The 27666-nt window shown below is 54.4% G+C and overlaps 1 protein-coding gene and 1 long non-coding RNA gene across 5 annotated transcripts in view; one reads left to right on the top strand and one right to left on the bottom strand.

Moving 5' to 3' along the window:
* Positions 1-17736, bottom strand: part of P4HA3 (prolyl 4-hydroxylase subunit alpha 3) — a gene marked incomplete at its 5' end in the record, with an annotated part of 33286 nt that extends 15550 nt beyond the window's left edge. For all 4 annotated transcript variants that reach the window (XR_014712081.1, XM_084631282.1, XM_084631283.1 and 1 more), the window contains 7 exons: positions 908-1084; positions 1745-1908; positions 3626-3673; positions 5561-5714; positions 9847-10070; positions 10724-10866; positions 17558-17736. Coding sequence is in view for 3 of the 4 variants with exons in the window: in XM_084631282.1 (XP_084487408.1) it covers positions 908-1084; positions 1745-1908; positions 3626-3673; positions 5561-5714; positions 9847-10070; positions 10724-10866; positions 17558-17736 (1089 nt within the window). The remainder of the gene's footprint in view (positions 1-907; positions 1085-1744; positions 1909-3625; positions 3674-5560; positions 5715-9846; positions 10071-10723; positions 10867-17557) is intronic.
* A 168-nt stretch (positions 17737-17904) lies between these two features.
* On the top strand, positions 17905-20759 carry LOC311522228. Its single transcript, XR_014712084.1, has 3 exons — positions 17905-18040; positions 18919-19139; positions 20171-20759. It is a non-coding gene; the product is annotated as an uncharacterized lncRNA (long non-coding RNA).
* The last annotated feature ends 6907 nt before the right edge of the window (positions 20760-27666 follow it).

Here is a 27666-nt window from a genome sequence, read left to right as displayed (position 1 = left end):
GCTAAAGGCATGCGGTTTACTTCAGAACAAACCGTTTAAATGCGGGGCTGAGGAGCGGATGGTTCCGTCCCTCTCTTTTTGTTACCTCAGGATAGCAGCGTCTTCCTCGCGTTCCTCTGGCTGGGAGACAATTCACCACTAGCTCCCTGCCCTCCTAAAGAACGAGCCGCCCGACAATCTCACGCTGCTGTACGATCCCTAGTGAATTTCGTCCCTGTTCCAAGTGGTGAGCTGGCAATCGGTGCAGGCAGCCAGGCCGTGAACATGCCCACCAGAATATTAAGCCAGACAGTTGTTCATGTTTCTAAGATGGCTTCTGTGTTGAGGAACTTAGATTCTAAGGCCACCACTGAGCTCTGTGGAGCTGAAAAGCTTGTCTCTTCCACCCACAGAACTTGGGCCAATAAAAGATATGACCTGACCCCCAGTGTCTCTCTCATATCCTGGGGCCAACACGGCTACAACAACTCTGCACAGCACAGGCCAGAGAACTTCCCTGTCGCAATACCTGGCTAAACTAAAGCAGATCTTCTAGAAACACACCCAGTCCTGAAAAACGCTTCACCCGGCTCTCGGCTGCAGTGCGGCTCGGACCCACGTCCTTCGGCATGGAAGGAACAAGCCCCTACCACTTAAGGCTAAAATCCCATTACCGGGTGCAGGTATAGGTGTAGCTGGGGGCTGGAGTCATGAAGGCCTGACTGAGTGCCGAACTATCTCGTGGGTTTCTTTGCATGTGTGGATGGGGTTCAGACCCACCTCTAGCCGTCCAGACGCTCCCATTTGACTGCATTCAGATGACATCCCCTCCCCGCTTGCCATGGAAAGGTGTTTCTCTTCCCCACAGAGCTGTATGAGGACATGTGTGTGCATTAGGTCTGCAAGGAGCCTTGTTTGATGAACTCACCCAGGGAGCTGCAAGCCCCTTGATCTTCTCCGCCTCCAGGTCGCTAACGAAGTCGTGGTACAGGGCTACGTACGGCTGCAGCCGGAGCAGCTCTCTTTTCACCGGTTGGAGGATCAGGTAGGGGCTGTCGTTCGTCTCGTATGAGCAATGGAGGGCTGGGATCTGATACTGGGTTGGCTGAAAGGGAACCAGCCCAGGGAATGTGTGAGGAGACGGCTGGAGACTCCAGCTTACACGGGACTGAACCTCATCTAGTGCTGGGGAGAGGGGCAGCTTCAGGTGCCCTGGAGCCACATGCTCCCTCTTTCCCAGCAGGATGGTGCTTAGAATTGACAAGGTCTGCAAAGCCTTCACCTGCAGTGCGGACGAGGCAGGAGCTAGAATCCCAGGGGCTGAGAATGGGTCACAGAGCCAGGCAGCTCAGGGATATCGGCTCAAACCTGGCCTAGGCTGACAGTGACCCAAAGCGGCTATTATGTGATGGCTACTGGGGGCCTGCTGGGCCTCCCTCCGGTTCTCGCCTGACGGCCACCAGCCGCAGCCAGGCTAACTACAGAGACGGAGCAGGGGACCTGCAGCACTCAAAGGCCTGAGTCTAGAGCCAGGCTCCAGCGCTGGGGGCTGGACCAGCCCCAAACCCTTGGGAGAGAGGCACGGAGGTGGGCACACAACAAACACCGACCCGCGGGTTACAACACAGATGTGTCACAACACCCTCAGCCAGGACTGTCTGGGCAGGTGTGAGGCACACACCGGGGCCGTCCTGGGCAAGAGGACGTGAGTGGGTCTCGTTCACCATCACCCCCTAGCCCCACAGGAAGGCTCAAGGCTCCATACCTGTGACCCCAGAGTCTGGCACAGCTCTTCATAGAGGTCTCTAGTCTGCAGGTGAGTCACATTCGGCCTCTGCAGGCCCACCTCGGCCGTGGTGCGCTCTGGACTTTTCACCAAGAACCTTTCATACTTAAGGACGTTCCTAGCGATTCTTTTGTTGCTGGGATCTGTGGGGAACAGCATAGGCACATTACCCTGGCCCTCGGCAGCTGGCTTTGGTAGTGCTTCGATGCTCCATGGACACGGGCACCACTGACGGAGTTCATCTGTCGGCTTTCATAGCGTTTTAACAGCTATTCCTTGGTCTGCTCTGTCCCTATTTGCTGAAATACAAGTAAAATCACTCAGCGTCGTTGTAGCCGTGTCAGTCCCAGGATATTAGAGAGACAAGGCGGGTGAGGTCGTATCTTTCAATGGACCAGCTTCTGCTGATGAGAGAGAGACAAGCTCGAAAGCTCAAAACTTTGTCTCTCTCACCAAATAACACCAGAGGAGAGTGTAACTCATTCCACTGGAACAATTTACCAAGGATCGTGGTGGATCCTCCATCACTTGCGGCCTTAAAGTCACGACTGGCTGTCTTTCTTAAAGGCACAGGCTAGTTCAGACCCAGGTTATGGGCTTGACCCAGGAATGACTGGGTGATGTCCTCTGGCCTGTGCTATGCAGGAGATCAGATTAGATAAGTGTTCGCAAACATTTTATGTTGGCGACCCTTTCACACAGCAAGCCTCCAAGTGCAACCCTCCTTATAAATTAAAAACACATTTTTTATATTAAACACTAGTTTAAATGCTGGAGGTGGAGCAGGGCTGGGGGTGGAGCTGGGTGAGAGGGGCTCCGGCTCTTCATCATGAATGGGGCTGACAGCCAGAGCCCCACCAGGTGTGGGGCTGACAGCTCACGACCCCCAACATAATAACCTTGCAACCCGCAGTTTGAGAACCCCTGGATTCGATGATCACAACAGTCCCTTCTGTCCTTAATTAAAATCTATAATCCACAGTCACTAAGAGATTTCCTGGTTGTCAACAATGCCATGCTGTGTCCCATGGCCAAACTGAATTTCATGGGGAGAGTGAGGACAGAACTCAGATCCTTCTGCTCTAAAAGCCCTACCCTGGGCCACTTGAGCTAAAGCGGGGCCTCTATCACCTGACTCTACAGGATACCATGGAGCAGTTGTAATTCTAGCTAGTAGAGGTCAGTGGTGCACACACACACTGGCCGGTTGGTTATGAAGTTTACCAACGCTGGTAACAATTTTCAGGCACTTAGAAAAGCGTCTAGCAGCTAGATACGCAAGAGAGACCAATAAATCCTTGGGCCTGATCTGCAGCCTGAGTTAAGGTTGTTAAGTGAGTTAAGTGCCACTCCAGTGGCGCAAAGAGAATGAATGCTGCCTTCATCAGGCAGCGGTGGATTGCCTGGGGACTAGGCCAGAACCTGGACCATACACTGCAGCCAGGCTGGTGTGACAGAACGGTGCAGGCTGCCTAGGTTAAAGCAACCCTGGGGCTGCTCTAACTTGCATCTGAAGCCAGTTTGGCCTTGGCTACCCCAGACTTGGGGCAGGGGTGAATTGCCTCCTCACACCTCAGTTGCGGTGAGCATGAGCTCAGCGCAGCTGGTCTATAAACCTGGTGCTCATTTAGCTCAGCAATTTTGGAGTTTTACAGCCTGCCGTGTAGGAAAGAGCTGCTCTCCTGGACCCGCCCTTTCCAGCCCTCCCCCCTGTGCTTCCTTGCCAGCCCATTATATACTGCACAGCATGGGGAAGGGGCTCCATGGGCCACCGCTGGAGAACCCCTGGTTTCAATGAAAAGCAGTTTTTCACCCAGAGCGGAGGGAAAAGTCACTGATTTCCCGCTGACAATCACATACCATAGTGAAGAAACTCTCTGGAGAGGCTTAAGGCATGAGAAACATTTCCTGCCTAGGAGAGAGAGAGAGAGGAAACATGGGTGTCCCTGGTGCAATGGGCGTCCCGTCTGCATTTGCTCAAGCCAGGATCCCCTGCCCCCTGCTCCTATTCGGCTCCCACCATGCACCAGAGAAACGGGCACAAACCTCAGGCACAAACAAAGCCAGATCAGCTGTAGGAATCACTGGTGTCGTCAGTGCCAGGGGATGCGTACGAGCGCGCTCCGAGTTCTGATTCTGATCCGAGCATCACGGCTCAGGCTGATTCAGAGTCTTAACGGCGACGAGTCTGAACCAAAGCACCACTGAAATAAATGTGGGGGCGGGGGGGGGGGGGGTCTGTTGGCTTCATCGGGCTTTGGATCGGGCCCTGCGTGCACATGCACCCGGTGCCCTGGGCAGGGTGGGGAAGACGCTTCCCCTAAGGATCCCACCAGCTTTGATCAGCGATTGGGTGCCATTAGAAGCTGCCTGGTGGAGGCTGGCACAGGGGCATTCTGGCCATACCCCCTCTCCAGCCAGCACCACCCACTTCTGGAGCAGTGTGGCTTGGCTGCGGGTCCATCCAGAGAGCAGGCCATGCTGACACCTTGCATCATCACCACCGTCTGCCATCACTGGGGGCCCAAGCCCTGCATCACACCAGCTTATCCGGGCCTGAATCAAGCAGAGCAGATTAGCGACAGCCAGACAGCCAAGCTGCTGCTCGCGGTAGCTGGAAGTGGGACGAGGGAGGGAGGCTGCCCCTGGACAGAGTATTTGAGGCTGAGTCATTCTGGCTGGCCAGGGTGAGATTCCCCCAGTGCCAGCAGCTTGCTGCCGGACATTCAGTCAATTGCAGTCACTGGAGCAGGGCTGGGGAGGGATTTGGGGAGTTAGTGGCTTAGAGGCTCAGAGACAGCGTCCATGCTGGCTGCAGGGGCAGATAGGATGCCAGCAGAAGGGGCTTCCTACCACGCACGGTAACACACTGCTCAGCCAGCAGGAGGCGCCTGAGCAAACCAGCCGCAGTCCCAGAGCAGGCAGGGAAATGAATGAGATGAAACAAGAGTTTTGTTATTCGAGGAAATGGGGGGAGGGGAGTTGGCCGGCAGACAAAGGGCACAAGCTCTGGCTGCCTGCAGGGTAGCTTGTTACTGAGTGGGATGAGGGGGCCAGTGTGGGTGGGGAGGTGAACTTGGGACTGATGCACAAATAAGCAAAGCCACCAGAGATGGGTCTGTGCTGCAGCGTTCAGCTCCGCTGTGGCCCCCAAACCCCGCACAGTCTGGGGAGGGCAGATCCGGCTTTCATTTCACCCTGCTATAAAGATAGGAGCCAGCTACAAAATTCAGAGCCAGATCCGGGTTTGGAATCCCAGTGACCCAAATCCCTGAAGGCCAGACCCTCTCCTGGGCTGCAGCTGCTGTACGCTTGGCTGCTGGTACAAAATGTCCTGATCCTGGGGTAGTCAGCCCTGCGGGGTGGGGTGGGGTCAGCCCAGCATAGGGGGATCTCCTGGGCATACAGCCAGGACCTCCTCCCATGTGCTGGAATAGAAGGTGTGGCCAGGAAAAAGGAGGCGTGGCCAGCGAGTCCTGGTGATCACTGACTTGTGCACAGGTGGCCCAGGATTAGGAGACCACAGAGGTGGTTTAAAGACATGACTGAACCCCCCCCCCAAACACACACACTCCCAGTCTGTGTGCTCCCTAGTCAGAGTCCAGGAGCTGGACCCAGGTGTTTGGATCTGGGGTGTTGGTTCAGGTCTTGTTTCCATACGCACCCAATGGAGAGCCCCTCACGTTACCCAACAGAAACAGCACGACAGGCTTTTGCTGCCAGCTGCCCGTGTTTCTAGCTCAGTGAGATCTGGAACGCAGCCCTGCCAGGCAGGTGAAGGCTGGCCCCACGGACTCGCCTTGAAATAGGAAAAAGCCAGATGGTCCAGCGCGTCCTCGAGGCTGCCCTCGTCCTCTGTGTTCCACTCCCCGTAGGAGACGCGGAAGAGGCTGACGGCTTCCTCCAGCCACGCAATGGAGTGGTAGTAATCCTCCATGTCGTACGCCACCTGCAAGGTATCAGACGAGATGCCGCGTCCACCCTGAGGGCTGGAGCGGGGCATGGAGTGGTGGGGCAGGGAGGAGGGGAAGGAAACGCATCCATGGGCTGGGTTATAACACAGCTTGGTCTCAGTGCGGCAGCTCAGCAAAGCTCACACAGAAATCAGTGGGTCAAATGCACCCCTGATCTGACTCCATGCTAGTTATCTTATTGTTATTTGTTCTCCAGTTGCGAGCAGGGCCCCGTTGTGCAATGTGCTGTACAGACCCATAGTAAGAGGCAGCCCTTGCCCTGTAGAGCTTGCAATCTACATAGGCAAGACAGACACAGGACATATTGTTACTTCCTGCGAGGCAGCGTGGCCTAGTGAATAGAGCATTGGGCTGGGACTCAGGAGAGCTGACTTTTATTTGCCGCTCTGCCGCGGGCCTGGTGTGCAAGTCACGTCATTGCTCTGTGCCTCGGTTTCTCCAGGCATAAAAAGGGGTTGATGATTCTGCTCTCCTTTGCAAAACACTTTGAGATCTACAGAGGAAGAGTGCTGGATAAGAATTAGGATTTTTCCATATTTTATACATTCCTTTTATACATAGGGGAACCGGGAGGTTAAGTGACTTGCCCAGTATTACACAGGAAACCTGTGGCCCAGCTGAGACCTGAACCCACATATCCTGAGTACCTGTTTAGTGCCTTATCCCCATGACCAGCTTTCTCTCCCCAGTGATAGTTTTGCCTGTCCCTGAGCATCTTAGCACCACTGCTTACAAGGGGGCTAGTGGCTCAGTCAGACATGCAGGGTGGGACCCCAAATAATTCCTTGCCTGGGAGTGTGGGCCCCCTTTCCCATTAGGGCATAGCTCATGTTACGTTGCTGCTGGGGCTAATCCAGTTAGCGATAATTGCCCGTAGTGACCTTTCCATCCAGGTTAAGGACTATCAGAGGCTAAGCATGGATTGCTGTAAATTCAGCTACTTAAAATGCTACAGTGGAACAGCTGGAGTGCTTCAGAGTAGACACTACCTGCGCTGACAGGAGGGGTTCTCCGGCTGGCGCAGGTAATCCACCTCCCTGGGAGGCAGTCGCTGGGCTGACGGAAGAATTCTTCCGTCACCCTAGCGCTGTCTACACTGGGGGCTAGTGGCATGGCTCCGTCTCCCGAAAAATCCACACCCCTTATGGGAGGTAGCTATGCCAATGTCAGCGCAGACCAGCCCTTAGTCTTCCTCCCGTTATTTTCCCCCTGCTCCTTTGCTGTCTCGCCAACTGCATTTTTTAAAGTATTTGGGGGGGTGGGGTGTAGTTGAGATTTGAACCATTTGCCGTGTTCAAAACAACACAGAACATTTTCAGAAGTGGCGACTGGGGGGTTTGGACAGTATCTGGTCTGGCCAGCCCCACAAAATGGTGAGTCTGGCTGCAAAAAATCATGAGATAATCTCAAAAATAATAAGATTTGAACCACAATACACTTGGGATCCCTTTTTATGGGCCTTCTGGGTTTTGACCTGTTAGGGGGTCATGTTTCCAACCTCTCCTTGGCAAACGTGAGGGCTAGAAACTTACTTTGTTCAACGAAAGCTGAAATTTTTCACTTGACACCACAGGACTGCTGGAGCTGGGGCTCATAAATATGCAAGAACAGGCAACTGTGTTTGAGATTCATTATCCAAACAAGTGATAGTTTTGCAGTGACATTACAATGATTGCTCTTCACCAGCGTAAATGTATTTGTCCAGCACTTTATTTGTGTTTTCTATGCTGATAGTTCATGTATAGTCTAGTGGTTAGAGCGAGGGCCTGGGCTCAGGTCCTCAAGGTTCTTTTAGTTCTGCCAATGACTTGCGGTGTGTCTTTGGGCTAGTCACTTAATTTCTCTATGACTCAGTTGCATCCTTTGTAAATGGGGACAAGTGATACTTAACCTAATTCCCAAGGGCATTGTTATTAATTATGATTATTTTGTATTTTCATAGCATGTAGGAGCCCCAGTCATAGCCCATTGTTCCAGATGCTTTACAAACACAGGCCAAAAAGTCAATCACTGCTCCAAAGAGCTCACAACCTAAGTATAAGTCAAGAAGAGACAACAGGTAAATACAGACAGCCTGGGGAATACACAGAAACAGTGAGACAGTATTGGCCATCATGACAGGCAGTGGTCTCAGCACATCCACAGTATACTTGTTTTCAGGTTGTGGGGCTTAATTAATTGATTAGCACTTTGTAACAGCTGAACGATCGCCTGTGTGCCCTAGATCTACTGAAGGGAATGTGGAGTTCTCCTAAAAGGTGAGGGGAAAAAGAAATCAGGAAATCTGAGTTACGGTCTCTGCTGTCCCAGCTCTTCCTTTCCTATAGCCCCAGGCAGTGAGAAAACCTGTTCTCCGGGCTATAACTGAACTCCCAGAATGTTGTAATTAATCACAGTCAGAGATCGGGACCAGGCGTCTCCTTCCCTGGTGTGACTGCATGAAACAGGATCGCAGAGCTTGCTGTCACTGTCTGCCAGGAATGTCTAAGAGATGAGTCAGAAAGGGTCTCGCTTGCAATATTTGAGGAAAGAAATATCCAGTGTAATTTCTTATCACTGTAACTTCATAATTTCCCCCTGAACGATCACGGTCACATACATCTGAAGAAGGTTTTTTTTTTACCCACGAAAGCTTAGGCCCAAATAAATCTGTTAGTCTTGAAGGTGCCACCTGACTCCTCGTTGTTTTTGTGGCTACAGACTAACACGGCTACCCCTCTCATATTTGTGCACTTTACAACATCCAGGGACTGTCACCCTGGCAAGGCAAGTCTGATTGTTCCCATTTCAGAGCTGGACAGACGGAGGCACAGTGGGGTGAAGTGCCTCACCCGAGTTCACATGGCAGGGCTGAGACTAGAACCCAGGTCTCCTGATACTGCGGCTGGTGCTCCCTCGGGGTAAAGAAATTCTGGGCTAGAACAGAGAGAGTCCCAGCTCTTTCTGACAGAGGCATTCAGCACTCGCTTCCAGCTTGAGCGCCTGAGTTCAGGGCCCGCAGCTCTGTCTGGGGGAGCTCAGATGGGAACCTAGCTTAGCTCTCACCGCTGGGACTGGGGCTCCCTGGGGTGCCGGTGCTGCTGTATTTGGTTCAAAGGGCGATACTTGCTCCGGGCCAACAGGCCCCAGAGAAGGCGGTGTACGCTGTGTATGGCAGGCCCTTTATTTAAATCACATGTGGAGCCTTTCGTAGCAAAGCGAGCTCTGAATTTGTGACAGCGTGACATGAACACAGCGGCGTCAGAGCACCGTATCCGGCCTGGCATACTGACGAGGGACGTAACTCCCTTCTGGTCACAGCATTCACATTCTGGTCCCAGCACCTGCCCTGTGTGGCTTATATTAGGCTGACTCCTGCTAATGCTGCATCTCCTGGTACCAGCCCCTGATGCTCAGTGGGGTGTGCTCCAGGGGGACTTCCATCGTTTGTCGGGATTCCCGACAGTGCTGCTCTGTGCCTGCTGGAGGCATCAGCCTTTTCCTAGTGGGGGAGGAGGCCTGAGGTGGGCCTTAGCCCCCTTCACCACGAGGCCCCGCCCCCTACTGCTCCTCTTCTCCCTGAGGTCCTGCCCCTGGCCAGGCCAAAAGCCAGAGCCAGGCAGTAGCAAGAACCCCGCACTCTCCACCTGCCCTGGGCAGCATGCCCCAGAGGGTGGGGACACGGGCCAAAAGCTGCTCTTGGGCACCCCAGCCCCCGGGCAGCTCTTACAACGGCCTGGCTCCAACTTCCAGCCCGGCCAAGGGCTGGAGCCCCTGCATGTGGACTAGCTACCCGTCATTTCACTGGTGTCTTCCGTGGCTGCCCTGAGTAGGGATCAGGTGGGCAGGTCCTGTCCCATCAGCTGAGGAGGGGCAGGGCATTGATGGACCTGGATGCTCTTACTAACCCACAGGGACTTCAAGCCACTGCAGTCAGTGCCCCCACCAGCCTTCATGAGATACGTGCAACCCACGTTAAAGCAGCTTGGCTCTTTGTCCCCCTCTAGTGGCTAGAGTTTGTCCCCGCAGACGGTTCCATAGGAGATGCTTTTACGCACAGGTTGAGTGACAGCCTGGTAACCCTCTTGCCCATGCCCCTGGAGTGCTGGCCCCACGGCTCCCCCTCACCTTGCCGACGAGGAAGCAGTCATCAGCGGAGAGCGGGAAGAGCTGCCCGGGACTGTAGATGTCAGGGAGGTGGGTGCCGCTGGCTCTCTGGAACACACCTTTCACCAGCCCCTTCACACTCAGAGCATAGACATCCTGCAGCCTCATCAATGCCCGCGCTGCTCCCTCTAAGTCCTCGAACTCGGGCAGGTCCTTCTCCACCTGCGTGTAGCCATTCTTGAGCGCTGTAATGTCAGTGACGGGGGGGAGCGTCAGCTGGGCGGCGGCGAACGGCTCGCCAGTGCCCAGCTAAGTGCTTCCGTTGGCTGGAGCCAAGGAGGGATTCATGGAGAAGGGGCTTCCCCTGAAACGCCATCCGAAAGCATTTCAGTGCCGAACAAATGGGAACTTCCCCTTGTTTGCCCATCCATGGGTACGCAGCCTGCCCGAGCTTGTGCCCCTTGCTCTTACTCCTCTCTGTCCCCCATAACTGACCCCCCACATTGTCTCCTGTTATTCCCTTCCCATTTCCTCTCCTCGCCTTGTTCTCCTTCCTGGCCATCACCTTCCTCCCGCTGCCAATTTCCCCTCCTCCCTCATTCCCTCCCACTTTCAATCCCTCCCTTGAGCATCCCCCTCATTATCTCTACATGGGGGAGATGGATCCAGGCCCGGTGACACCAGCTGAACCTCTAGCCCCAAGCCCCAGCTCCTCTGGACACATGGTGAGAGATTCACAAAGGCATGTAGGTGCCTAACTTCCATTGGGATCCATGGGAATTAGGCACTTGAATACCTCTGTGAATCCCACCCATTGCGCTCATCTGCTGACTCGAAGCAGGTCAAGCGCTGTGGGTACGTGGCAGCTGTGGGTTCGGCACAGGCCCCTCTCCGGTACCTTGGGTGTTCTCGCTGGCCTCCAGGCTGTGCACCACATTCAGCCAATCAGACTGCAGCCTCTTGATCAGCGTGTAGGCGAGTAATGGGTTTGCCGCAGAGCCCCCGGCTCCTTGGTGCAAATCCTGCACCTTGTTGTAAAACCTGGAAGGCATGAGCAGGGCAATCCCTCAGAGACACTGGAACCAGCCAGCACGGCCCATTGCAGCAGGCTGGGCGACGGGCCGGGGAGCACGGAGCTGGGGAAACTCCTCAGCAGTGAGATCTGGAAAGACTGAGGGATGGTGGCTCGCGGGAAGCGCCATCAGTTGAAACTAGACAGGACAAAGCAGGGGTCAGATGGGCAGGTCCTGCCCCCTCAGCTGCAGGAAGGGCGGTGCTCTGGTGGATCTGGGTATCTCTCTTTTGATAACAAGAACAGAGCTTGCTCTTACTAAGCCCTGGAGGACACCGTGTGTAGCAGGAACGAGCAGGATGGGGATAAGCTAACATCTCTAACAACTTTCATTCCCCCAGCTCCCCTCTGCTTGAGTTCAGATCAAACCCACTCAGAAATGCAAGGGATGGGAGGGGTCACTTCCTGCTGCTCAAGTGAGCTTGCAGTGCCTGGTACTTTGTCTTTTCCATGGGCATATCAGCAGTTGCAATGGCCAGCCCCATTGTCCAGCTCACAGATACCCAAGCCCCAGATCCCTGCTTTGACTTCAGCTTGGATCTAACTTTAGATTTTCTGTTGTGCTCAGCAGAGCAGGGGGAAAAGCCATAAAATGGCACCTAGAGCTTGAGTCATTCCAGATGTTAGTCATGTGACCCATCCTCATAAAAAGGTATTTTCCACTGCCCTCATTATTAGACTCCTGAGCTCAAACCTGATCCTGAGATTGACTCCCTGCAGTAAATGCCTCTGTGTCAGGAGTCACATGTTGAACCTGCAGCCTGACTCCTCCATGAGCAATGATGACTGGAGTGTGTCACCTGGCCAGTCAGAGGGGCCAGAAGGAACCCCCCAGGTCTGCACACCATTCAGCTTTGGGCTGGTACAAAATTTGAACCTGGAACTGGGTATATTACAAATGGCCCCTTTCATTATACTGGGATGAACCAAAGCCCCAGAGCCAAACTCCCTTTGTGATTGAAATCTAGATCCATAGATTGTGCCCATCTCCAGTCAAATGCAAAGGATACTCCTGAGGAAATTCTACGCCAGAAAATTAGAAATTCTGTGCACAATATTTTAAAATTCTGCAAATTTTATTTGTCCGATAAATGTGGAGGCTCCAGCCTGGCATTGGGGAGCACAGGCCACTGGTTCTACAGTGGTGGGAAATCACTGTGCAGCTCCCCCCCGGGACATGGACTCAGCGGTGAGGCTGCACCCAACCTTGACACAGCAATACCATAGCATACCAAGGTTTCCCGTTCCCAGCCAATGGGAGCTGTGGGGGAATGACCCACAGGTGAGGGCAGCCCGTGGAGCCCTCTGCCCCTGCTCCTTCAGGGGCCGCAGGGAGCCTAACCTGGCCCCAGTGCACGCCGCTGCCACCGGAGCCCGCACCCTGAACCTCTCCTGCACCCCACACCCCAACCCCCTGCCCTGAACCCCCTGCTGCACCCCAACCCCCTGAGCCCCCTGCTGCACCTCACACCCCTCCTGCACCCCAAACCCTGCAGCACCCCACACCTCTCTTTCACCCCAACCCCCTGCCCTGAGCCCCCTCCTGCACCCCAATCCCCTTCCCTGAGCCCCCTCGTACATCCCGCACCCCTCACCTGCCCCAATCCCTTGTCCTGAGCCCCTTCCTGCACACTGCACCCCGCACTCCCTTCTGCACCCCAACCCCCTGCCCCAGCCCTCCCTTTATGGCTCTGCATGCAATTTCCCCACCCAGATGTGGCCCTCTGGCCAAAAAGTTTGCCACCCCTGGACTAGATGATCGCAATGGTCCATTCTGGCCTTGGAATCTATGACTCACAGAACCCATTCAACTTGCCAACTCTCATGATTTGATCCCCCATCTCACACTGTGTGGGGTTTGTCTCAAAGCCCCAGCTCCCGGTGTCATGGGATCATGAGAGATGCCTTTTATTTTAATGTAACTTTCTAGCTCTCATGATATCAGAGCAAAGCTTGAAAACATGGCCAATAAAGGCTCAAATGAAATGACGCAAAATGTATTGTTTTGAGTCTCATGATTATTTTGCAGGGGAGGAGGAGAGGCTGATTCATGAGTTTTGAATGATTGGGGTTGGCAATTAGGGAGCTGGGAAAATCTCCAGGAGCACAGGAATATTCTGTCTCCGACAGTGGCCAACATCAGATTCTTGAGGAAGGGGTAAAAACCCCACACCAGGAGGAGCTGTGGGACAATTTGCCTCATTGGCTTATGCACAGAAGCATGAGGTTTAATATCCCTCCCACCACATTTCTGTAAGCGTGAATTAGGATAACGCTAGATACCCATGTTATCCCCCTGCCTGGGGCTGCAGATCTGACCCTGCTGCCAATCTGACCAAGTCCCACTTTGTTATTTCACACGTTAGAGCAACAATTCTGAGGGATTTAGTCATGTTTGTTATTGGTGGAAAAGCTGGTGTATTTGGGGGCCAGGTTCCGCAGACATGCATATGACCCGCTCCGTGTCTGTTACAAATAAGGCCACAAGGTTCATTGGTAAAGAAATAAATCATTCCCGATACGTGCTTTTGTTTCCAGACATTTAACTGCTCCATGCAGGAAACCGCAGAACAGCTGAATGCTCCATTGTTGGGATGGAAGGCTTTCCACCACGCAGCCTCTGGCTGATGGAGCTGATGTGGGATGGGGGACTCCTTCTTAGTTAGCAAAGAAAGGAAAGGATTATTGCACAATGCTCAGACTCTGGGTTTCCTGGGCAAAGATTTCTTCTGCACTACGGATGACTTGGGAAGTTTTTAGTCCTGATTCTCCTCTTGCTTACATCAGTTTTACCTCGGCGTAACTCTAGTGACTTCATTGGAGTCATTCTACATTTACACCAGTGTAAACAAGACCAGGGGCCACCCCAGCAGGTCCTTCAGCACAGCTTCACCCCTGATTGCAGTGGCATGGCCCTGCTTGCACCAGGAATAGGCTTGGACCTTTGCATGTATAGCCTCTCACCCCCATTGTTACCCACAGTAGCAATGAGCAATGTAAGTGCCCTGCTGCTGACTCCTGTCCGGCCCAGCTCGGTCAGCGCAGATGCATGGTAAGACGGAGCAACAAACACGGCAGCTCTGACAGCGAGTTTGTCCAGTGAGCCTGGTAGTCCACGTACACACACACACACAGGGTCAGTCACATGCACACCCCTACATATGCATGCTGCACACCCCCTGATGCTAACATATATACATCCCCATTCACTTGCACAAACACAGAAGCAGGTACCCATTCATCCACGTACTCACTGGCACACTCACATGGGACACTCATATGCACGCATGTACTGTACATACAAACATGGACAAACACACTTAAGCACTGTCAGACCGGCGATCATGAGTCCTAAGCCCTGTGTAAGGTAAAACAAGGGCTTCCCCTTTATTCCAGTTAACAGCCGACACAAAGAAAAATTCCAGCACCGGGCTCGGTGAGGCACCTGGCAGGCCCCCAACGCACAAGGCGTGTCCACACGGCAGCTGGGGGGGAGCCGGGGTGGACGCTGACAGACACGTGCTCGCTGGATTAGAATGCGGCTGGACGAGTGTGGCTGTTGCCGCACGGGGGCTTGGGCTTGCCGCCCGAGCACAAGCCCACCTGACCCCCTGGGTCTGTATTCTGGGGCTGCCACCTGTCTCTCGGTTTCAGTTACTCCTGGGGGGATTCCGCGCACCCGCACAAAATGCCCCCTGCAGAATTTCCGCATTTCCCTGCAGAAAACGCCAGGGGAGCTGCGCGGGGGCGCGACCATATGCACGGTTTTTGGTGGGGGGGACTGCCCCTCAAACAGAGGTGAGGCATACGGAGGCACACGGGGTTACGTGTCACTGCCCCCCTCCCGATTTCTGCAAGTGCAGGTTGTTGCTCCCTTCTGTGTGCAGGGAGCCTTCCTGTTTTCTGTGCAACAGAGCGTGCCCATGGTGGGTAAGGGATGTGGGGGAAGTGAGGGAAGCGGGGGAGGGGGTGGGGGAAGGGGCAGTGGGGAAGGAAGGGGTGGTGGAATAGGGCAGGGGGAGGGGAATGTGGGAGTGAGGGGAGGGGGATGGAGAAGAAAAGGGGATTGGGGAATCACAGGGGGAGCCCAGCATGGGGCATCCCCACAGCAGCAGCTGGGGCTCCGCCGTTAAGCATGCCCATTGAATCCTCATTCTGACAAGCCCTACCCCCCTACACCTGGGCCTCTCTGACAAGCCCCCCACACCAGACCCCCATCCCTCTGAGCCCGAACAAGCTGCACCTGGACCCCCACCCCCATCAAGCCCCACTGCCCCAGCACCCACACCTCCCCACTGAGCCCCACATACCCAGACCCCCCTGCCAAGCCCCATCTCCCCACACTCAGACCCCCCCTCTGAGCCCAACCACCATCACCTGGATCCCCTGCAGAGTCCCATTGCCCCTACACCCGGAAGCCCCCAACGAGCCCCCGTGCACCCAGATCTCCCACTGAGCCGCCCACGCCCAGATTGCCCCACACAGAAACCCCTCACCCCACACCCGGATCCCCCCACATTAAGCCTCTCCACACTTGGATCCTGCTGGGTTGAGCCTGCCCAGCCACACCTGGTGCACCTGGCACAGAGGGGCAGGGCCCCGGGGTGTTTCTGGGGCAGGCCCAGGCCTTGCACTGCGTCAGGGTCAGGTGCAGCTTCACTGCCGAGTCCCGGTACTGCAGGGGGTGGGGGCTTCAGGGTGATCGTCCACCTCAATGCCGCCAGTGGCCTGTGCTCCCCTCTGCCACGCTCGAGCCACATTTCTTTATTGACAAATAAAACTTGCAGAATTTTAAAATATTGAGGCACCATTTTTAATTTTTTGGCGCAGAATTCCCGCAGGAGTATTTCAGGGCTCAAGCAGCGCGAGGGTGTGTTTGTCTACCCTGGCTGGGAGGCACATCTCCAGCTGCAGTGTAGACGGACAGGTCTCCCTCGATTAATAATACAACCTGAATCCCTTCAATAACAGGGGGGTTTTCACCTTCCCCTGCAGAATGCCGGGTGGTTCACCTGCTGGGATCGTTTAGGCATAGTTCACCTAATCCATTCCCTGCTACCGCAGGGGTCTGGGACATCGGTAGCACCTCGGTCACTCCCTGTGGCACTCAGTTTAGTCTCCTGGGGGCTGAAATGCTTTAGTCTGATTAAAGTCCTGGGTGTACCACGAGCGGATCGGTGTGAAATTGAACAGCCTGTGACAGACAGGAGGTGAGAGGATCTAATGGTCCCTTCCGGCCTTCAACTCTGTGAAAACACACTCACTCGCACACATGTATTGTTACACACACACGGTCCTGGGCACACACTTGCTCACATGTATTGTTACACATCCATGGTTCTGGCCACACACACTCACTCACTTGCTCACATGTACTGTTACACACACAGAGTCCTGGCCACACACACTCACTCACCTGCTCACATGTACTGTTACACACACAGTCCTGGCCACACACACTCACTCACACACATGTGCTGCCATACACACATGATCCTGGTTGCACATGCTTGCTCACTTGCACACATGGACTGTTACCCACACACACAGTCCTGGGCATGCACATTTCATTCACACGCACTCACATGCCCTCCCTGCATGGGAACCCTCGGACTGCGAGCAGGGACCATCTTTCTCAAGTGTCTGGAAAGGACCTGGCACACAGCGGCTGCTACTGCAAACTAGCATTAATAATAACAACAAGCTCATCTGCATCCATGCCTTCACTCCCCACACATGCCCTTTGCTAGCACATCCCTGGCTGGGTCCTCCCGTGTTTGGTTTGCGAACTGACCAGCCCTAGGTGAGACACAGCCATCATTCTACAAAGCCCATCTCCTGTGGTGTCTGGTACTCTCTCTTCTGTCTTTTATCGATTTATTTAAAACTTGTCTCTCCTGATGCTCCAGGCACTTGCACACCGAGGAACAGACGCAAACCAAACACAAAATGCTCTCAGGTTCCTTGCTAACCAGCGTGGCCTAAAGGCCAGGATCACCAACAAGCCTGAGGGAGTTAGGTGCCTGCGTTCAGTGGGAGTTGGGCTTTTGATAATCCCACCCCTCAAATTACGCTGTTTGAGGCAGGGACCCTCTTCCATTCTGTTTGTACAGTCCCTAGCACCATGGGGTCCTGCTCCAGGCCTGGACCCCTCCCGGTGCGGAGTGCGCCGCCTTCTGAAATACCCAGGGTCTGCGGCTCCGCTGGATCCGCCGTCCTGCCATGGAAGTGAATGGAGCAGCACCGGAGCAATAGGGATGGGGCGGGCAGGCAGGGTGGGTCCCTTCTGCAAGGAGAGGGATTTTGCCCAGCCAAGTGCTTTCGCCAGGGGCCAGAGGGGACCCCACTGGGGCAGCTGAGCACTGGGAAAGTTCACGGCTCCGGGTCCTGGCTGCAGACCGGGGGGCTCTCTGACCCAGCTGCCTGCCCCTCCCGTGTCTGAATGGCCAGGCTGATCCGGACTCTGCTGGGAGCTGGTCCCGAGGCAGAGCCAGGCTGCGGGGTGCAAGGTCCGGGGGTGGATCGGGCTGCGGACCCCGCCGGATGTGGGGGTGTCTGGATCAGGGTCAGCCTGGGAGGGCAGGGCGCCGGGAAAGCCAAAGGGTCCAGGGTCAGTTCGGGCCCCTCTCCGGGTGCTGCGCGCCGGGCTGGCCCACTTACCTCTGCAGGTCCTTCAGCCGGTGGGTCTCCGCCTCCAGGTAGGCCCCCAGGTGCCGCAGCAGCCGCCGCTCGGTGGCCAGCGCCTGCCGGACGCTCAGCATGGAGCTGAAGGTCTCGCCCGGCGCCCGGCGCAGCCAGCCCAGCCACAGACCCAGCGCAGCCACCGCCGCCAGGCGCATCGCTGCGGCGCCGCGGGGGAGGCTCCGGCCGCCCCCCAGCTGCCCTGCGCAGGGCCCCGGCTCCGGGATCTTCCCCTCCCAGCGCCCGGACAGCGGCGTGTGCGCCCCCGGCCGGCAGGAGCGGGGCCCGGCTGCGGGCGCTCCGCCGTGGCCAGTGGCAGGGAGAGGCACCGGGGGCGGGGAAGCTCCGGACGCGAAGGGGAGAGGAAAGCTGCGGCGGGGGCCGGCAGCCGGCACCGACCAAGGGGGCGCCCAGGCAGGATCGCACCAGCGGCGCCTTTCGGGGGCGCAGGGGTTTGGCCCGGTGAGTCTCGCTCGTGGGCAGGAGGCAGCTCTCCCGGGGGAGGGGGATTGATCACCCCGCCCCCTGGGGGCTTCCTGCAGCGTCCCCCGGCGCAGCGAGTCAGCCGGTGAGAGAGACACGGGCGGGGTCACTTGGCCCTGGAGAGAGGAATGACCAGCCTGGTGATGTGTGGCTCCAGGCCAGGAGCTCAGCCAGCCAGCGGGCCGGGATCCCAGTGATCCCTGCGAGCGACTGCCTGGCGGCACAGACCTACGGGCAGGGCTAGGGTCCTCCTTAGACGCATTAGGTCGAATTTATAATGTGTGCGTCTACACTACCCAGCCCTTTCTGCCGACTTAAAGGGCTCTTAAAACCCACACCTGTCCCCCACCTGGAGGAAAGGAGTAGCGCCAGAGTCGACCTTCCCGGGTCCAATTAGGGGTAGTGTAGACACAGCACAGTGTAATTCCAGGGGTTTGGCCTCCTGGAGCTATCCCAGAGTGCTCCAATGTGACCGCTCTGGACAGCACTTTCAACTCCACTGCACTTCAGCCAGGTACACAGGGCCCTTTTGCATTCCATTTCCTGTTTGATCAGCCTGGGGAGCTCACCATCGCCCCTGACCATGGCTGCCCAGGGCCGCAGACGTGCTCCAGCCTTTAGCGTTCAGGAGACACTGGATCTGATTGCCCTGTGGGGAGAAGAGCCTGGGCAGGCAGAGCGCTATGCCCAAATCGCACAGCGCATGGGGGGGAAAGGCTACACCAGGGACTCACAGCAGTGCCGTGTGAAAATCAAGGCCCTTGTGCGAGCGTACCTGAAGACAAGGATGGCAAATAGTCGCCCTGGGGCTGAGCCACAGACATGCCACTTCTATGAGCAGCTGCATGCGATTCTAGACAGGGACTTCACCGGTGCGCCAATATTGGTCGCGGATAGCTCCCAGGCGGCCACGGGGAACAGCGAGGAGGACACTGTTGATGAGGAAGAGGAGGAGGAGGAGGAGAATGTGTAGCAGGCAAGCAGAGGATCCATTCTCCCCAACAACCAGGACCTCGGGTGCCAGCCCCCTCCCAGGACCCACTGTTGCAGGACTGTGATGGTGGGGAAGGCACCTCTGGTGAGTGCATATTTGCAGTAACACTACAGGGGTTCAATGCAATTGTGGTTAATGTTTAATTGGAGGTGAACAATTGGGGGGGGGCCAGTCCAGCTGTGCAAAGGGGGCTCCCTGGAAAAGCCTGTTTATGTGCCAAGAGTTTCCACACCAAAAAAATGTCTCCGGGCCTGCTCTGCCACCGCCTACCCTTTCCTGTGTGCTTACCACGCCTGCCTGCAAACCAAGATCAGCTGCCCAGCACTCTGCCAGGTGTTGTACCTCACTGGCAGGCTCTTCTTTTAGAAGACTAGGCCCTGGACTACTCTACGAGTTGAGGTTGAATTTAGCAGCGTTAGATCGATTTAACCCTGCACCAGGAAAGAGGATTTGGGGGACGAGGAGAGTGATATCATTCATGGTCACCTGGTTGAAATAGGGGAATTTTATTCAGGGGACATTCAGAGATGCCCGTTCCTGCTGGGCTGTTTGCCTGTGACTGAAAAGAAATCATCCCCGCTGTTAGCCACGCGGTGGCGGGAGGCGAGGGCGGGGCCGGGGTTCATGCTGAGCTGTTTGCGTTTGGCTCGCAGGGATCTTCCCTGATACTGGTCACATGGTGGAGGGAAGGGTGAAGCGATCTTCCCAGAGAACTGGGGGGCGTGCGTGTGGGGGGTGTTCATTGGGTTTGTGCTGCACGTTAACCCGAAAACCGCAGCCCCTCCTTTTAAATGGCCAACCCAACGGGTGCTTGGCATGGGAAAGGAGGGCACTGCTGTTTGAAACCATTCCCACATGTGATGAAGGTTGAAGAAGCCGAAAGACTGTGGCTTACCATGGCTGCCTGCAAGCCGAATTCTGTTGCCCCGCCCTGCGTGTGTGATCTCTCACACCAAACCGGCAGGCCCTCAATATAAGAGGCAAAATGCGACCGTGTACCGAAACATTACATAGCACATGTGCTTAACAGCTTGGATCACCATGAAAGAGTCTAGCCATTGTTCTCTAAAATGTGTCTTTTTAACTACCACTCTCCCTTTTTCCCCCTCCCACAGCTGCAAATGTTTCAACGCTCCCCCTATCATCTCTGTCCCAGAGGCTAGCATGGATAAAAAGGCAAAAAAACTGCACCCGCGATGAAATGTTCTCTGAGCTCATGCAGGCCTCCCGTGCTGCAAGAGCTCAGCAGAATGCGTGGAGGCAGACAATGGCAGAGTCCCTGAAAGCAGAAAACGAATGCCAGAAGAGGTGGCGGGAGCGCGTTGAGAGGAGGCAGGATGCAATGCTGAGGCTAATGGGGGAGCAAACTGACATACTTCGGCGTCTGGTGGAGCTGCAGGAAAGGCAGCAGGAGCACAGACCGCCGCTGCGGCCCCTGTGTAACCACCCGCCCTCCTCCCCAAGTTCCATAGCCTCCTCACCCTGACGCCCAAGAACGTGGCGGGGGGCCCCCCTCCGGGCACCCAGCCACTCCACCCCAGAGGATTGCCCAAGCAACAGAAGGCTAGCATTCAAATACATTTTGAAGTGCAGTGTGGCCTTGTCCTTCCCTCATCCCCCACCCCACCTTGTGCTTCCTTCCTCCCCCACCCCTCCCAGGCTACCTGGGCAGTTCTCCCCCTATTTGTGTGATGAATTAATAAAGAAGGCATGATTCTGAAACAACAATGACTTTATTGCCTCTGCAAGCGGTGATCGAAGTGAGGAGGGTGGTTGGCTTACAGAGAAGTAGAGTGAACCAAGGGGGGTGGGTTTTCATTAAGGAGAAACAAATAGAAGGTCACATGGTAGCCTGGGCAGTCATGAAACTGGTTTTCAAAGCTTCTCTGATGCGCAGCATGCCCTCCTGTGCTCTTCTAATTGCCCTGGTATCTGGCTGCGCTTAACCAGTGGCCAGGCGATTTGCCTCAACCTCCCACCCCCATAAAAGTCTCCACTTCATTCACACGCACTCACATGCCCTCCCTGCATGGGAACCCTCGGACTGCGAGCAGGGACCATCCTTCTCAAGTGTCTGGAAAGGACCTGGCACACAGCGGCTGCTACTGCAAACTAGCATTAATAATAACAACAAGCTCATCTGCATCCATGCCTTCACTCCCCACACATGCCCTCTGCTAGCACATCCCTGGCTGGGTCCTCCCGTGTTTGGTTTGCGAACTGACCAGCCCTAGGTGAGACACAGCCATCATTCTACAAAGCCCATCTCCTGTGGTGTCTGGTACTCTCTCTTCTGTCTTTTATCGATTTATTTAAAACTTGTCTCTCCTGGCGCTCCAGGCGCTTGCACACTGAGGAACACAGACGCAAACCAAACACAAAATGCTCTCAGGTTCCTTGCTAACCAGCGTGGCCTGAAGGCCAGGATCACCAACAAGCCTGAGGGAGTTAGGTGCCTGCGTTCAGTGGGAGTTGGGCTTTTGATAATCCCAGCCCATTACGCTGTTTGAGGCAGGGACCCTCTTCCATTCTGTTTGTACAGCCCCTAGCACCATGGGGTCCTGCTCCAGGCCTGGACCCCTCCCGGTGCGGGGTGCGCCGCCTTCTGAAATACCCAGGGTCTGCGGCTCCGCTGGATCCGCCGTCCTGCCATGGAAGTGAATGGAGCAGCACCGGAGCGATAGGGATGGGGCGGGCAGGCAGGGTGGGTCCCTTCTGCAAGGAGAGGGATTTTGCCCAGCCAAGTGCTTTCGCCAGGGGCCGGAGGGGACCCCACTGGGGCAGCTGAGCACTGGGAAAGTTCACGGCTCCGGGTCCTGGCTGCAGACCGGGGGGCTCTCTGACCTAGCTGCCTGCCCCTCCCGTGTCTGAATGGCCAGGCTGATCCGGACTCTGCTGGGAGCTGGTCCCGAGGCAGAGCCAGGCTGCAAGATGCAAGATCTGGGGGTGGATCGGGCTGCGGACCGCGCCGGATGTGGGGGTGTCTGGATCAGGGTCAGCCTGGGAGGGCAGGGCGCCGGGAAAGCCAAAGGGTCCAGGGTCAGTTCGGGCCCCTATCTGGGTGCTGCGCGCCGGGCTGGCCCACTTACCTCTGCAGGTCCTTCAGCCGGTGGGTCTCCGCCTCCAGGTAGGCCCCCAGGTGCCGCAGCAGCCGCTGCTCGGTGGCCCTTCCAGCGCCCGGACAGCGGCGTGTGCGCCCCCGGCCGGCAGGAGCGGGGCCCGACTTCTATAATATCGACCTAATTTCCTAGTGTAGACATACCCCAAAAAATGTGGCCATGTACCTCTGGGAATGTATTTCCTGCTGTGAATTGTTTCATTCATTGCAACTTTTTGTTTTCCACTATGTATGTTTTTCCTTGCAGCTGCAACATTGTCTCTGGGTGCTTCCTCCACTCCAGCACAAAGGCTGTCCCAGATTAGAAGGCGAAAAAAGCAGACATGGGAAGACATGTTCTGTGATTTGATGCATTCCTCCGAGGCTGACAGGGCCCAGCTGAATGCACGGAGGCTTACACTGTCAGAGAGCAGGAAAGCATGCAGGGAACAAGCGTGCAACAAGCAAGAGGAGATGTTGCAGCCTATACAGGAGCAAACAGACCTATTGAGGCGTGTGGTTGAGGTGCAGGAAAGGCAGCTAGACCTTAGAGTCCCGCAGCACCCAGTGATGAACCAGCTGCCCTCCTCACCAAGTTCCATATCCTCCTCTCCCTGACGTCCTATGGTGGGGGGAAGCTCCGTTATCCCTTGACCTCAACTCCAGGGGATGGTTCACGGAGCAGAAAGCTCTCATTCCCACAGCTTTGATTGCTAGACAGTGCAATTGTAACAAGTGCCGCGTCCCTGCCCCTGCCCCGCTGTGTTATCAGGCCCTTCGACCCGGGCTATCATTGCTATTCATTGCTGTCTCTGGTCAGTGTTTGTTAGCATAATAAAAATGCATGAATTGAGGACAAGAGGCTCTTTAGTCACTGTGCACACTGTGGTTGGTGGGCAGTACATGTGACAAAGGGGCAGGTTGGTAAGGAACAACACACAGAACGGTCACATCCGTGTTGGATCATTCATGAAACTGGTTTTCAAAGCCTCTCGGAGACACGGTGCATCTCGATGTGCTCTTCTTATTGCCCTGGTCTCTGGCGGCTCCTAACGGGCAGCCAGGCAATCTACCTCAATCCCCCACCCTGCCAGAAGCTTTTTTTTGTATATAGTTTTGTATAAAGCCACAATCTGTGGACAATGTTATGATTATTACCACAAATTGGACAATGTCAAGATTATTGCCACAATCACTGGAAAAGGCTTCCTGCTCCTCACACTGTATCCTGTTGTCTTTTCCTCCCAGAAAATGTATTTCTTAAATGCCCATGTATTTATTCCTGAAACCTGTTGCTTTACACGTTTAGAAAGGCTTCAGCGCCTTTGCAGGGATAATGATTCCCTGCTTCTTTTAATTATCCTCTGAGTGTGCACAGTAATTTGCTACCACTTTTTTTTGGGGGGGCTGTCATCACAGCCTGAAATATTTTCAAAGGGGGACCCAGCAAGAAAAGTTTGAGAACCCCTGAATTGCAGGGAACAATCCTCCAGCAGCAGAGGGATGGACTTGCTGATCTAGCTGGTCTTTTCCAGCTCTGAATAAAGTGCTATCCGATGTGCTGTATAAAAGCTATAGATTATTATGAGTCCAGTCCTCTTGTTCCCTGTCAGGGGCTGAGAAAATGCCAACTGACTGAGCAGATCCACACCCAGGGGGAGAGGGGCCAGATTTGCAGCTCCAAGCACAGAGCCTTCCCTTCCCCATGGCTGGTGCCCATGCAATGATCTCTCCAGCAGTCTGCTTGCTCTGGCCCAGCTGCAGTTGCATCATATACAGGGCTTAAATTCTCACAGAGTATTTCCCAGAGCCTCCCAAGCCATGCCCCCCCCCCCCGCCCCCAACGTGCTAGAAAAACTCCAGGGGGCCTTGAAAATATTTACCAGAGCTGTGTTCTGGGCAGCTCTGGCTGAATTTAAGCCCTGATCATACATGAAGCGGGCTACAGGGCCAAATCTCCTGTGAAGTGCAGCGCACCCCAACCTCCTATTGCAGTGGGAGCTGCGGGGGGCCGGGGGAGAGGGCACTCTGCACATGTCAGGATCTGGCCCATCACTTTGCGTGGAAGTTGCAGGTGCAACATGTTCCTCAGGGTTTGGCCCTAGAGAGGCCATGCTCTATGCTTCACTGGGGGTTCAGTGCCCCCAGGGGCTCTGCGTTAACGCTCAAGAAGACCGATGTGCCCATCTAGTGGACAGTGAGCAAACAACCACCACAACTGCCAGGGGAATCCGACTTCAGAGCTCCCTCACAGCTGCACGGTTTGCTGACATTGAGAGCGGGGCAGGATGCAGGTGAGGGGATCGTCACATGGGTCTAGACTCTAGTGACCCGGCTCCTCAAAGGTATTTAGGCACCTAACTACGCCCATTGATCTAATGGGAATGAGGCACCTTTGAGGAGCTAGCCATGTTGTGATAAGTGGGCTGACAAATTGACTCTGGTTGTGAGCTCAATGGTAAAATGTACGGGAAAGTTCACAAGTTGTCACACTAACCTACGCTAACAAATGTTGATGGGAAAAGATACAATGAGACAGTTCTCTGAAGACGTCCACGCAGCCTGCAGCGGCAGTCAAAAAAGCAAACAGGATGTTGGGAATCATTAAAAAGGGATAGAGAATAAGACAGAGAATATCTTATGGCCCTTATATAAATCCATGGATTTATACTGAATACTGCGTACAGATGTGGTCCCCTCATCTCAAAAAAGATATCCTGGCATTAGAAAAGGTTCAGAAAAGGGCAACTAAAATGATTTGGGGTTTGGAACGGGTCCCATATGAGGAGAGATTAAAGAGGCTAGGACTTTTCAGCTTGGAAAAGAGGAGACTAAGGGGGGATATGATAGAGGTCTAAAAGATCATGAGGGGTGTGGAGAAAGTGAATAAGGAAAAGTTATTTACTTGTTCCCATAATATAAGAACTAGGGGCCACCAAATGAAATTAATGGGCAGCAGGTTTAAAACAAATAAAAGGAAGTTCTTCACTCAGCGCACAGTCAACCTGTGGAACTCCTCGCCTGAGGAGGTTGTGAAGGCTAGGACTATAATAGGGTTTAAAAGAGAACTGGATAAATTCATGGAGGTTAAGTCCATTAATGGCTATTAGCCAGGATGGGTAAGGAATGGTGTCCCTAGCCTCTGTGTGTCAGAAGGTGGAGATGGATGGCAGGAGAGAGATCACTGATCATTACCTGTTAGGGTCACTCCTGCTGGGGCACCTGGCATTGGCCACTGTTGGAGTACAGGATACTGGGCTGGATGGACCTTTGGTCCGACCCAGTATGGCCGTTCTTATGTTCTTATGTTCTTATGTTCTAAGGCTAGTAGGGCAGATGCCCTGGGACCCAGAAAGGGTCAGTCCCTTCCATACCTCCTTTGCTTTATCTGAGGCTAAGGCAGGGTGGCCCAGCAGGGCAGGAGAGTAGAGGGTTGCATTGTGTCTGTTAATGGGTTAACTGCCCCCACCCCTCCTGGTCTCTTTGAGTGCACCTCATGGGGTCTCAAGCCACCACCTCTCTCATGGTTCTCCACTCTTAGACCAGGCCCTTGGCTGCAGTCCCCTGGGAGGAGCCGGATTTAAAGGCAGATGACCCAGGTGGCCATCTGAGGTGTTAGGCTCGGGGTGCTGTTTTTGTTATTAGCGACAAAAGGGAAAAGAGAATGTTTGAATTAACCTGTTTCGGTTATTCCGCACGTGGACTCATTTTTCACTAACCTCCTAGAATGTTCTGGGCCTTTGTAGAATCTCATGGAACCTTCCAGACTTTCTGAGAACTACATTTTCCTCGAAGCTCCTAGAATGTCGTCAGCCATGTGGGGACAGCTTGGAAGATCCTGCTCACGCTGCCAGCCACAGGCACGAGTGGGCAGTGCAGCTTTTGGCAGCTCAGGCTCATTAAAACGTATCTTTGATCGACGATGGCCGACGAGAGACTACGATTGCTGGCTATTTTGTCACTTGGAAATGCCATTGGCCGGGCTTTGGATCTCGCTGATGCTGTGCCTCAGTTCGCGAGGGTAAAGGCGAGAAAAGGGCCTTTTCGACGAAAGGACTGGGGTTAACTTTCTAAGGTTGTCACCTACTGTAACGCTAATATTGGTCCACCCAATGTTGGTGCACAGGTCAATTTCTTGATGTTAGTACGTTTCAGTTATTCTTCAAATTTAAAAGTTTCCATAAGCTTCGAGGAAATGATTTGATTTTATTTGCTTATATATGGCACGAATAAATACAGATTTACAGATCCTACCATGCAATTTTATCGTCTTATATGACAGGGATAAATCATGCCTGCAAATCGTGCAACAAAGTCATGAAATGGGCTGCAAATGCAACAAAAAATAAGGTATCCACAAGTTTAAGAAATGCAGGGGGCAGCAAAGGTGCCCCTTGCCTGGGGTGCTATTTGGTCGAGGGCCGACGCTGCCCCTGGGATCTACTGGGATGACCTCACCAGGCCTGAATTAGCTTCAGTGCCTGAAGTTCTGCCCCCCCTAGGAGCAATGACAGAGCAAAAATCAGTGGCCAAACAGCCTCCTTAGTGCAAAGTATTTAGAACCAAAGCACTTAAGAGAAAATAGCTCTTAAACTATCTACATGCCTGCCTGCCTCTCCCTACCGCTTGCCATTCCCTGGACAAGGAAAGGGACAACTCCTTCAGGCTTCCCTTTGCAGAGCTTGTCCCCCTGGATAGCTCCTGGCAAATCACCCTTTCCTCTCCTGAGTGGAGCTTTCTAGCTGTTTAGAGCCCTTTGATCTGTTAGTTCCCAGCATTAGCAGGACAGCAGGGTCATATTAGCCTGGAAGTAGATTATTGTCCTGTAATTGACCCCCTCCCCCCCCCCGATGTTTGCTCATCTACAGCTATTGTGTGAAAAGAAAAGGAGGACTTGTGGCACCTTAGAGACTAACCAATTTAGTCTCTAAGGTGCCACAAGTCCTCCTTTTCTTTTTGCGAATACAGACTAACACGGCTGCTACTCTGAAACCTATTGTGTGGTTTTCCTGTTTGCTCTCCCCACCACCCCCACTCAAGCTTTGTCAATGCATTCGTACAGGAAAGACTTATAACGCAACATACAGTAACTTCCCCTCACTGCCTAGTCCCATACAGTGTTCAGAACACTATTACAGCAGTGTTCCTGGATTATTACACAGCACCTCCTCACCCATCGCACTGTGTCATTGAGATCACGTGCTGGTCCCACTGCCCCGGACGGATGCTGACAAAGTGGAGGGAGTTTAGAGAACAGCACTGAAAATGGGGAGGAGACTGGAGGGATTGGGTTCTGAGGACAGACTGAAGACGCCATATACATATGTGTATGGCACCCATGGGTGTGCAGTGCCCTGAACAGACATGATGAGTCAAACGAGTCTGCAGTCTAACGCGGGTTGATCTAACATAGCAGGGACTCCATTCTCCCCACGCTTACCCCAGTGTCAAGCAGGAATAATTCCGCTGAAGTCACTGCTGTAAAACTAAAGGAGTACTTGTGGCATCTTAGAG

The sequence above is a fragment of the Lepidochelys olivacea genome, assembly GCF_965140295.1.
Source record: "Lepidochelys olivacea isolate rLepOli2 genome assembly, chromosome: 1".
Taxonomy (NCBI): Eukaryota; Metazoa; Chordata; order Testudines; family Cheloniidae; genus Lepidochelys; species Lepidochelys olivacea.
Note: the sequence above shows the minus strand (reverse complement) of the source record. Positions and strands in the feature narration are given on the sequence as shown.